The 11,467-nt window shown below is 63.4% G+C and overlaps 2 protein-coding genes across 4 annotated transcripts in view; both read right to left on the bottom strand.

Annotated features, from left to right (window-relative positions):
• Nucleotides 1-209, bottom strand: part of FAAP100 (FA core complex associated protein 100) — a 9,655-nt gene extending 9,446 nt beyond the window's left edge. Inside the window, exon 1 of one of the 3 annotated variants that reach the window (XR_009400512.1) lies at nt 4-209. Coding sequence is in view for 2 of the 3 variants with exons in the window: in XM_059380870.1 (XP_059236853.1) it covers nt 4-168 (165 nt within the window). In the remaining variant the exon portion in view is untranslated. The remainder of the gene's footprint in view (nt 1-3) is intronic. The other 2 variants (XM_059380870.1, XM_059380871.1) reach the window with 2 other exon arrangements.
• A 2,335-nt stretch (nt 210-2,544) lies between these two features.
• Nucleotides 2,545-11,467, bottom strand: part of NPLOC4 (NPL4 homolog, ubiquitin recognition factor) — a 52,450-nt gene continuing 43,527 nt past the window's right edge. Inside the window, exons 13-16 of the mRNA XM_059380872.1 lie at nt 9,479-9,574; nt 7,944-8,060; nt 6,447-6,549; nt 2,545-4,818 (exon numbers count right to left, since the gene is read on the bottom strand). Of these exons, the coding sequence (XP_059236855.1) occupies nt 4,661-4,818; nt 6,447-6,549; nt 7,944-8,060; nt 9,479-9,574 (474 nt within the window). The 3' untranslated portion in view covers nt 2,545-4,660. The remainder of the gene's footprint in view (nt 4,819-6,446; nt 6,550-7,943; nt 8,061-9,478; nt 9,575-11,467) is intronic.

Genomic DNA, 11,467 nt, shown 5'->3' with positions numbered 1-11,467 from the left:
CACGGCCAGCAGCCTCCCCCCCTGCGCGTAGACGGAGACCCGCTCGCTCCCGGCGGACACGAAGACCGCGGGCCCGGGGCACAGCACGCGCGGCCGGCCCGCCGCCAGGCCCCCGAGCGGGCAGCGGAAGCTCTCGAGGTACTCGACCCGCGGCTCGAGGCCGGCCATGGCGTGGGCCGGGGGCGCGCGGGGGGCGCGGGCAGGCGGCTCGGTCCGGGGCCGCGGGCGCTTTACGGCCGCCCACGTCGCGGCGCGACCTCCGCCGTAAAGCGGCCCGGCGGGGGGCGGGGCCGGGGCGGTGCGCGCGCTCCGCGGCTCGCGGGTGGGGTCCCGGCCGGCGCTCCGGCGGGTGGGCGGGGGCGCGCCGCTGCGGGGAGGCCCGCGGACACGGCGTTTGCCAAAGGGCCAGCGTGTTTGAAGCCAAAGGCGGGACACCCTCCGGCCTGCGCCCGCGGCCCTCGTCCGTCCTGCGCGCCGCCCCGGGCGCCGACTCCGCGGCCTGCAGCCCCCCCCCCCCGCCGGTGCGGGGCCTCGGGGCCCGGATGGTTGAGACCGAAGTCGCGTCGCGCCTCCCTCGTGCGCCCCGGAGCAGGGCCCAGTCCGGGACCTGCCGGGACGAGGGCTCCCTCGGGCCGGAGCCGGGGCTCAGCGAACGCCACCTCCCCGGGGGCAGGCGGCCCACTCCGAAAGCGATTTTGTGGGGTGTCGGGGGTGGCGAGATGGCATGGGGGATGGGTCACCGCCCTCAGCAGCTGAGTCTCCGACGCCCGCTCCTCCCTCCACGCCTGGCCACAAGCTGTCCGTGGCTGTGCTGGTTTGGCGGGTCGATGGGTCACCAGCACTCAGTCGGGATGAGGGGACTGAGACACCGGTCACCCTGGCGGCCTCCCTCATTTCCCCCAGGGCTTCGGAGACAGCTGCTGACCACAGAGGAGCCAAGTGCTCTCTTCTGGAGAGCGTCCCTGAAGGGTGTCTGTGGACGGAGGTCAAGCACACCTCACTGCTTTACACCACGGGAGACCCTCCAAGGCTGGACACCTGTGAGCCAAAGAGGCGTCTGTGGGGAGTGACCGAGCACAGCGTGCTGCCAGACGTCCCCTGGGCTTGGACTGAAGCCTGGCCCCTCTTGTGGCGGTTGAGGTGCGCACTAAGCCCCCAGGGCTGTGGGCAGCCACGGCTCATCTCTGGGTTGACTGCATGAGCGAGGCATTTGCAGTCCGTTGTTTGCCCTGGGCTGGGAACACCATCCGGGATGCTGGGGGCGGGGGTGGGGGCGGGGGTACAGGCATGAGGAGGACCGACTCCCACCAGGCCTTCCTGACTGGGGAGCGGGGGCAGGCTCCTCTCCTAGGAGAGCGTGCGGGCCTTCTGGGCCAGTCAGACCGCCATGCCTTGTGAACTGCCCGCTCACACGGACTCCCGGCTTAGCCCTCCCAGGACGATGGTCCTGCCGAAAACAAGCACGTTGGGGAAGTGGATCTGGAAAGAGGTGGGTTGAGGCGGGCAGGCCTCTGCCACACCGGTTTAGCCCCTGGCTGGCCAGGATGCCCCTGCAGACACTGGTGGGTTGGGTCCCTACTCCCTCTGCTGTGACATAAGGATTTACCATCAACTGTCTGTTTGGACAGAGGGCCCCGGAGTGCCGATCCCAGGCTGACACACGCACCGAGGGCTGAAGGCTGGCTCGGACGGCGAGGGGGGGACGGAGTAAGGCAGCTGCCCCCGTGGGCGTGTGAGGTGTGTGCTCCTGTCCGTGCTCTTTGCACAGCTGTGTGGGCAGCGTGATCTTCCTGCAGCCCCACGACGCCACCAGCCCGGAGAGAAGCCATGGTGTGTGCGGGGCAGCGGCCGGCCGTGCTGGTGGCTCCTCATGGCAGTGCGCCCCCTTCCTGTGGTTTCCTGAGGTTGGGGCCGCTCACTTCGAAGATCCAGCAAGTCCAGTGGTCTGAGATGTGCCAAAGGCCGAGTGTGGCAGTCACCCCAACTTGGGGACTATGGTTAGTAGCATGCACCGCACTGCACCGCTGCTGGGAGCAGCCAGGCCTGGGGGCACAGCGAGAGGCACCCAGGGACCCCGACATCGGCAGGCGCTGTATTTTGCGTACTTGTCCAGGGAGCAATGCATCCTGAGACCAAGACAGGGCAGTGCCCAAACACCAAGAGCGAATGCCTCTGGCTGCCATCGACAAGGTAATCCAGGACAGGCAGCGTGTCCCCTCCAGGCCTTACATCCCCACACCTGTCCAGTCTGGGGGCTGCCAGACTGCGTCCCTCACCTGCGGCAAGCACCTGCCTCCCCCACGCCCCCGCCAGGCCCAGAAGCAGCCATACGGCTGACAGGAGAGCCCCCGAGGCAGGCTACACTCTCCCTCCACCCTGAGGACACGCTGGGGTCTCCATCCTGCAGCGGTCCAGGTACGTCAGTGAGGACAGTGACGTGTGGAGCGAAGTCAAGCCACAGGACAAAAAGCAGACTCGGATGCAGACACACACGGCGCACAGGGAAGGTCTCTGGGCCCAGGAAAGACAATTGGGAGCTCAGCAGTCGTTTCAGGGTTTTATTGGCTTCATGGTGGGACCGGAGTCCAAGTAACGCTAATGCAGACCCAGTGGACGCAGCCCCGCAGCCCCCAGCAGGCCGGAGCGGCAGCACCAGGGGCTGACCGTCTGGAGGCTGAGGGAGCCAGCTGTGTGCACCTGGGCAGCTGAGCACGCAGTCACCCCCTGCCCAGGGGTGAGAGGGTGTGTCCACGCGAGGGCAAGTAGGCAGGTGGGGCTGGGGGACCCCCCCTTCCCTGTGCAGGAGGAGGTGGCTGAGCTGCCCATGGCCAAGGCCTCCGGCAGGGTGTCCCCCACACCCTCACACTGAGCTCCAAGTCTGTTTATCTGGACAATCAAGTGCGTCACTGAACAGAGTGACTCGGAGCAGAGAAGTCCCAGCGCTTTTCCTTCAGCTAAAAGACGAAAGGAAACGAATCACGCATCTGCCGGATCGTCGAGGGAGAATGCCGGCTGAAGAGAGACGGGAACCAGCTTGGTGGGCGAAGGTGACACAAGGAGAAGGACTGGGGGAGCAGGGGCCTGGGGGACACAGCGGCCGAGCTCAGGGCCCGGGGCCACCACGCCCCTCCGCAGCCTCACACTGGATGGCAGGGACCCCACGACACGGGGTCCACGAGGCACGGACAGCCCCTCAGCAGGCGGCAGGGCGCCGAGCTCAGAGCCGGGACGGCTGCCACAAACCAGCGGGGCCCACCCTCCCTCAACAACGGATGGCTCTGCTGAAGCCAGACCCACCCTGATCGGCCCCTGGCCCCCAGAGCAGACAAGATACCGGTGAACCTGCAGGTGCCAGGCACAGTCTAATACACAGAGAACAGCGTTCTCTGTCCGTAGTGCCACAGGTAAGGGCAGGCCACGCAGGCCTCCCTCTACCCCCAGGGCGGAGACACGGAGTCCCCAACACAGTCCACGTCTGGGCAGCCTCTCCTGTGGGTGCCCCGCAGCTCAGACACGACCCTCATTAAGGCAAAGAGGCATCAGGGTGCCGCCCACGACTCCCTGGGGACCCCAGAGCACACGCACAAGGCCTGAAACGACCTCTGTCCTGGGACCCCCACAGCAGTCCCAGTGACCCTCACAACTGGCCTGGCCCTACCCTCTCCCGCAGGTCTCAGCAGCGGCTCGGTCACCGCGCAGGAGGCCGGGGCTGGGCAGAGCAACGAGGAGAACAGCGGTCGAGGCAAAAGGGGCCGGAGCTCCGGGTCCCAGGCAGCCCAGCTCACCGCAGGCCGGCCTGGCCCTTCGCAGGGGCCGATGCTTGCCAGCAGCGACCACCGCCCTCCTGCTGGACCACCCGGTGTGCCGCTGCGGCAGTCGTGTGGCCTGGCAGGCAGTCTCAGGCACTGAGGTTTACTTCCGAGAACAGAGTGCGGTCCCCTCCACCTTCGCCCACCCCGTGTCCACCCCGCAGCCCCTCCCAGGGACTCACTAGGGGAGGGAAGGAAGTGGGAACTAGGGTCTCTCCGTCCCCCTTGTATGTAGTTTTTACCTTACAAAGAAATAAATAAAAGTCTTCTGGGCAGAAGTTACTGATAACTGTTATTAAAACCAACGCAGACTTGAAAAATCCCACCTAGATGTCGGGTGAGAGCGAGGAGGGCGGGCAGCAAATTAACCTGCAGGTCGAGCAGAAGGGAGGCAACCCTGGGCCACGGTGATTCCGCCAGATGATGGCACTGCCAGGGGAAAAGGTGGCCCTCACAGGCAGGGTCTGCCCAGAGCACAGGGAACGCCGACGCTCCCACCCACAACCACGGGAAGGGGAAGAACAAGAGCCAAGAGAACGGGAAGAGCAAGCGGATGGCGGCAGTCAGCCCTCTCTGCCCCCAGCCCCGGGAGATGGTTCCGGGGCGCCCAGGTCCTTCCACCACCTTGGAGGCTGGCCCCAGGCGTGTGGGGGGACCGTCGTGCCGCCCCATCAGGAGGCTGATGTGCGCCCGCAGAGCACCAGCATGGCTCTCCCTCCAGGTTAGCCTGGTGCTCAGAAGCTTTGTGGGCCAGTGACCCGAGGGCAGCCACCCTGCCCCGCCCTCCAGGGCTGCCCACCATGGGGCCGTGGTGACAATGACCCCGACTTCAGGGAGGGCTGGGCGGGCCCCTAGGTCCTCGGGAGGCTACACATCTCGCAGTGGCCGATGCCCGGCTGGTTCATGAAGGTGCAGTGCTGACAGGCCCACACGGCCGCCGTGGCGGCGTGCGTGGAGCCCCCGACGGCTCCGTACTCCTGGAGGCCCGGAAGCTGCACTCCGACGGTGCCTGCGGGACGGGAAGAGAGGCTGTTGGCTGCCATTCGTGGCTCCCACTCCCGAGAGCTCTACCTTACGGTGTGGCCGAGGACAAAGCAGCTCGAGGACGGGCAGCCACAGGCACGGACAGATGGGGCTCTCGGACCACGCGGAGGCCCCCCACGCGCACACACGCCTGCGCAGAGCTGCTGTGCAAGCGTGAGCAGCTAAGCCCTAGCGCCGCCCTCAGGTGTGCCGGGAGGAGCATGGGTGCCCGGCAAGAGCACCGCCTCTGGCTGCCCATCAGGGTGGCTGGCGGTTTGGAGCCGTCAGCGGCACAGCTGCCACCAACACGCCTGCACACATCTCCGCGTGGGCCTCTTTTCACGTCTCGGGGAAAAGCCCAGGAGCCGGCTTCCTGGACCCGAGAGGAAGTGGCTGTTTCTACAAGGCCGCCGGCAGCTCTCACGCGGTCAGCGGTGCGTGCAGGGGGACGAAGGTGTGCGGGGCTCTCGCCGAGGTAAGTCCCACGTCCTGCTCTCGGACGCTGCTCTCTTTGCATCAGCAGTCTACGTCACCAGGTTCTTTTTAATCCAAGTGCAGCTGACACAGGATGCTTAATTCTGGGGTCCAGCACAGGGACCTGTAAGTCCTGGCCGGGGCCCAGCACCCTTCAGCCTGCACTGCTGCAGCCGGCGTCTCTGCAGAGAGGCGGCGGCACGGGGCGCACCGCACCCCTGGCCACCCGAGGACGTGAGGTTGTGGGTCTTCCTCTCAGGGAACTGGGCGGCCACGACCAGTCCGCTGCGTTAGAACGGACAGCCCCGCAGAACGCGAGGGCCAGAGCACGCGGCACGTCAGCCAGCCCCGTGACCGCCCGGCCGGCGGCCGTGCAGAAAGGAGAACGTGACCCGAAGCACAACCAACACCGAGGCGCTTCAGACCACAGGCCCTGGGGGACTGGCACCCTCACCAGAGAACGACGTGTCCCCTCGGCTCCCTCGCGGCTTAGGCTGCACCGAGGTTTTCCTTGGCTAATTCTGGCTCTAGCATCGAACTCACTAGTTTGACAAAATGGTGTAAACACGTTTTATATGTATTTTTAAAGCTGTCTGAAGAGGGCATTGCAGTATTTCTCAAAGCCACAGGGAAAGGGGCCACGCCAGCAGCCTGCCACCTGGAGCTCCTGGGACTGAGGACGACGGCTCCGTTTGGGCAGCGAGGGGACTCGGCGTCCCGGGCGGTCTACTCTGTACGGTGCGTCCTCACTACCCTTCACGGACGCTCTGAGGGCCAGTACAAAGAAGGGAAAGAAAAGCCTGAGGAGACCAAAGGTTTCTGACTTTTTGGTGCTGCGGCGAACGTAAGGTTTCTGTTTCCCTAAAACAAGGACGTTCAAATTGCCCCTAGGACGCCGGAGGCCTGGGGTACCCTCCACGTCCACGAAGCTGCAGAGCTGTGCCCACAGACCTGTGTGGCCTCGAGAGCACGCCTGGCGCAGCAGTGAGAAAGTGTGTGTCCCCGAAGGGCTGCCCACAACACCACCGGAACGCGTCTGGGGTCCGAGAGGCGCTGCAGAGCACGCGTCTGGCTCCCTGCGCTCCAGCGGTGGGGTGCGAGGGCAGGACCCTCAGGGCCGAGGAAGGGGAGGACACTCACTGCACAGCTGCTCGATGGTGGCCCACTGCTCAGACTTCTTCCACGTCTGGGCGAGCTCCTCGTTCCCAGTCCTCACGGCCTCCAGCAGCAAGCTGATGCTGTCCTGCAAGAGGCCAAACGTGAGCCCCGTGCGCCACACGCCGGGACGGAGTCTCCCCTTCCCGCAGCAGCACACATGCCTCACAAGCAAGTGAAGAACCTCACAGACCATCCCCTTGAAACACCAAACGCCACACCCTTCGGTCTACAAAACCAAGTGCTAAATTTTAGAGCTGAGTTCTTCCCAGATAGCCATTCCGTGCGGCTGTCGCGAGCAGACCTGTGTGCTCAACACCAAGCACCAGCGCTCGCGTCTCGTATCCTGCGGGCCGGGGGCACGGACAGGGCCTGCGCTCCCGGGGCCCGTCGGCCGCCTCACGCTCTCCCTGCAGGCTCTCCATGCTCGCCACCACGTCTCTAGGTGCTCGGCCTCCACGGTCAAAGTGCAGGGAATTAAAAGAGTTTATCTAATGAGAAACTAAGCCTTCGGGGGCTGTCAGGGGCTCCCCAGAACACGTTTTCTACCAGGTGACTGTCAGTGTGCGGCCACCGGTGCAGAGGCCTAGTGTGAAGAGCCCAGGTGCCAGTCGCCTGTCCCACTGGACGGGCAGCAGCTGCACTGGGGCCGAGGGGCCACCCTCTGGGCTTAACAAGGCAGGTGAAGCCAGACGGAAGCCTCAGGATGCCTGATGTCAGACGCCAAAAGTGGGTAGTCTGGGGACGAAACACAGACGGCAGCTAAACCCAGCGGGATGCGAGAACAGGCACAGGCCGCCGGCGCAGGGCCACAGCGGGGACGGAGGGGCCTCTCCCCTCGATTCGGTCACCTTCAAGGAACGTGTCGAGCCAGAGGCTCAGAAAGAAGTCATTTCCCTCTCTCTGCTGCCTCCTTGGGTCTCAGGCAGGAAAAAAAGGCACAAAGTGAGAGCGTCCTGGCTGGACCAGCGGCCCCCACACGGCTCGGGGACAGCCGCTGTCAGTGACACCTGTCCTCTTCTCCCCAACGGCGCGTCTTAAAAACGCCAACTCTGCAGCCGAGCACTCCGGGCCCGGACAGCAGCCAGCCTGCTGCGCTGCGGCGGTAAAACAGAGGCGGATTCAGGAGGGAAGCGATGGGAAAGCAGCAGAGGCTGTGGCGCTCAGCCCGCAGGCAGCTCTGTGCATCGCGGGAGTGCTGCCAGCCTGCGCCGGAGGGCTCCGAGCTCCCTATGAACTGAAACAAATGCAACCGTCCTGATCCTGGGGACAGACACTGAAGGAAGCGGTTTCAGTGCAAACTCCATCTCCTATCAGTAAGCCTCTCGGAAGATCCACTGCCCACAGGACACAGGAAGGACTTCGACCCAGCTCCGCAGCCCTGCTCTGACCTGTGAGGAAAGGCAGCATCTCTCTACAGGGAACCCCCACCCGGGGCCCACCAAAGCCAGGGGCGCAGTGGCCACACACTCAGGCCTGTACCTGCAGGGGCATGACCTCATTGGTGACCAGAAACAGCAGGAGGTGGAAATCCGAGATGGTGTCCAGGAACACGGATGAGGTATTCTGGGACAGATAGGTGGCCAAACTGTGGAAGTCCTACAGGGGCGGGGCAGAAGGAAGCAAGTGAGCACGAGCGTCCCAGGACAGCCCCCGTGCTGAGCCCAGAGAGCCATCTGTCCCCTCCTGAGTCCTGGCTGGATGCAGAGTGCGGACACACATCTCTCTCCAGTTGCTTCTCAAGCACCAACGGGGACCCGGGCCAGAGGGACACGCGGCTACAACATGTGCTCTGGCCTGTCCTCCAGGAAGGTGCTCTCCACACGTGTGACTCATGGACGTGTGTGTGTGTGTGAGAGAGGGTGTAGGTAAAGCTGGGCCGGCTGCAGACACACTTAGAAAGCCCAAAAATGCTCCCGCCGCTCCAGGAGCAGAGTGGGCTGTGAGAAGGCCTCACTCTGGGGCTAGAAAACCTGTGTGCACCCGCTGTCCCGCTGCACTGCTGATGTGTGTGAACGGGTGTGTGTGTTGGGGAAGACGGAACACACCCACCTTCCGCAAAACTAACCCAGGAGGTCAAGAGCCCCGCCCAGGAAGTGAGCGGCTCTGCACTTCTACAAGCACCCCAAGGCCCCGACAGAGGGGCCATGAGGAGAGCAAAGCGTCAGAGCGCACCACACTTCCCAAGGACTCTCTACTCTTTCCCGCAACGCCTATAACAACTAGAACCTAAGACGAAATGTGTGTCCAAGACGGCCCGTGCGGCAGCCTAAGGCAAGTGGGCACCCGAGAGCAGGGCCCACCACAAAGGACGTGCTGCGTGGGATCCGCACTGCGTGCTGGAAAGCCCAGGTGGCCAGGCCGCACGAGGCCCACACGGCCCAGACCACGCATGAGAAATGCAGCAGCAAGTGGGTGCCTCGGGGACTTCATTGTTAAGTGTCTGCCTTCGGCTCAGATCATGATCCCAGGGTCCTGGGACAAACCCTGCATCAGGCTCCCTGCCATCGGGGAGCCTGCTTCTCCCTCCCTCTCTCCTCCTGCTCCTGTTCCCTCTCTCACTGTGTTTCTCTCTATCAAATAAACACATAAGATCTTAAAAAAAAAAAAAGAAACCACGCAGAAGGGGACAGGGTGGGAAGCCAAATCAAACATCGAGGTGCCACGTCTCCACAAGGAGATGATGCTTGTTAACGAACAAACACTAAAGAAGTTGTTGGCAGAGGACACAAGTGACAAACACATTTGAGGAAGGAAGACGTCAGCTGAGAACAGCCCATTGGCAGATCCACGGCCCCGAGGCCTTATGGGGGTTTGCCGCTGCGGTTATCTGTCAGCCCCGGCCTGAAGAGGATGTCACGGTGACCAACTGAGTGTCAGAAAACGTCCTAGCTGGGCTTCGTCAACAAGAATCAATCAGGAGAGTTTGAAAGCTTGGTACTTTCTAGAAAAACATCACTGACACTAGATAAACAAGCAGGAGTCACATTAAATCACGTCTGTAAAGATAAGCTTACCTGTGTCTCACCCAGGACATCCCGGTTTTCAATAGGAAACGGACTTTGTGAAATGGAGAAAGTATGGACTGGGTCCTTGGGGAAGGTTGTTGTGATCTAGTGAACAAACACACAAGCCTTGATAAATCGTGCTGCAAGTAGGGGTGAGGGCAGCCCCGAGTGCGGTACCCTCCCCGAGCTCCGGCCTCAGAGTCCTGTTCCCCACTGGACGCCACGGTCCCCCGTGAATGACACCCGCAACGAATGCCTTGACACTGGTCCCGGAAGCCAACAGAAAGATCACTGTTCACACGCTCGAGGACGGGGCCATCCACAGGCCGTCCGAGTGTGCGGGCCTCTGCAACACCTAACTCGGGGCTCCGTTGGCCGAGCCGCTCCCACAGAGGCCCTCGCCCGGGGAGGAGCCGGAGGGTGAGCAGTGGGGACACGACGGATGAGGCCAGAACTCTCAGGTCAGCCGGGACGGTCTGGGAGACGCAGCGACCTCCAGAGAACCTGCTGAGGCCCCTTGGGACATCCGGCCCCACCACGTGGACGCAGCAAGAGAAGCCACGCTTCTGATGTGCGGCACAGGGCACGCCTGCTCTCCCCGCAGACGGGCTGCGGTCAAGAGCTTGAGTCCAAAGGGGCACCTAAGCCCTTCATCTGGCTCAGACGCGCTTTAGGAACAAGAGAAGGCGTTTTACATCGAACACTGCATCAACAGAAACCACAGGGGCAGTGGCAAGTGTGCAAGAACCGATGCGGGTACAGGTCTGCGCTCCCCGGCAGACGCGCCTCCCCACAGAGACACCCAAGCGTGAGCCGTCAAACAGCCCTGGGCTGACACAGCCTCTCCTCTCCGACAGGACACTAGCGCCAGCAGATCACACCTCGTCCACACTTAGCAGAGCTATTCTGGTTCCTCTGGGACTATGCGTAGGAGTGAAGACGTGTTGTCCCAGTCTGTTCTCTGCATCAGCGACGGCCGCGGGCCGCTTTGGGCCGCCTGGCCCCGGATCCGGGTAACTGCACCAGCGCGCTGGGGGACGGCTGAGCCGGCAGCGGCGTTGGGAGACCTGACCCCGCAGCTCTTCTAAAGGTGTTATTTTTAAGTCCTTTCTGCACCCAGTGTGGAGCTTGAACTCACAACCCCGAGATCGAGTCACACACTCCAGCGACTGAGGCTGTAGCCAGGCGCCGCTCCCACTGGTGTTTACTGACGAGACCGTGCAGCCCGCAGACTCCGGCCACCATGCCTGTACGGCCGCGTGGCCTCTGTCAGCCACAGAGCCTAAGCCTCTGCCTGTTCCTTTAGAGCCAGAGCCGCTCCCGGAAGCCAGCAGCCACCGAGGCTCAGACGCACATGCCCTTACCGGGGCCAGCGGCTGCCACGGTTCCACAGAGGGCGGGAGAGCGACCCGTGCCGGGGAGGCAAAGCCTGTGGACGGCACGGCACCTCCACTCCAGGAAGGCAGACTCGGCGGGGGCCAGCAGCAGCAGATACCCAGCGGGCAATCGGTGTGGAACTAAGAGACGTCTCTGCCCGGCCGGTAACCTCCCCTTCACGCAGGACAGCGAGAGTTCACCAGGCAGTCTGTGACTGCCGCAGACCCCACAGAGCGATGCAGGGCGCCCGGCACCTAAACCACAGCCCCCAAGCCTGTCTCAGGTCATGTAGCCGATGCCCAGACACCCCCAACCGCACCACCACAGCTGCCCAGGGACAGCGGCTCACGCCTTCTCCTGCCGGAGCCTGCTCACGAGGCTCGACGAGGGGCTGAGCACACCGGGCCGGACACCTGCTCTCGTTCCGCAACGGAGAGCGTGGCTGTCACGAGGCGGGATGTTCCTTCACGACCAAACTCTACTGACACAGCACACTAAGCAAGAACTCGGCTCTTTTGTAAAAAGAAAGGGGCGGGGAGGCCACGGGGAGAGAAGACCTCAGAAAGCTGCCTTTAAATCACGCCGACTCCTCCTAAGTGCACATTCCATCAATCTGTTTTC

This window comes from Mustela nigripes, chromosome 16, assembly GCF_022355385.1.
Source record: "Mustela nigripes isolate SB6536 chromosome 16, MUSNIG.SB6536, whole genome shotgun sequence".
Classification (NCBI taxonomy): Eukaryota; Metazoa; Chordata; class Mammalia; order Carnivora; family Mustelidae; genus Mustela; species Mustela nigripes.
This window is presented reverse-complemented; position numbering and strand designations above follow the sequence as displayed.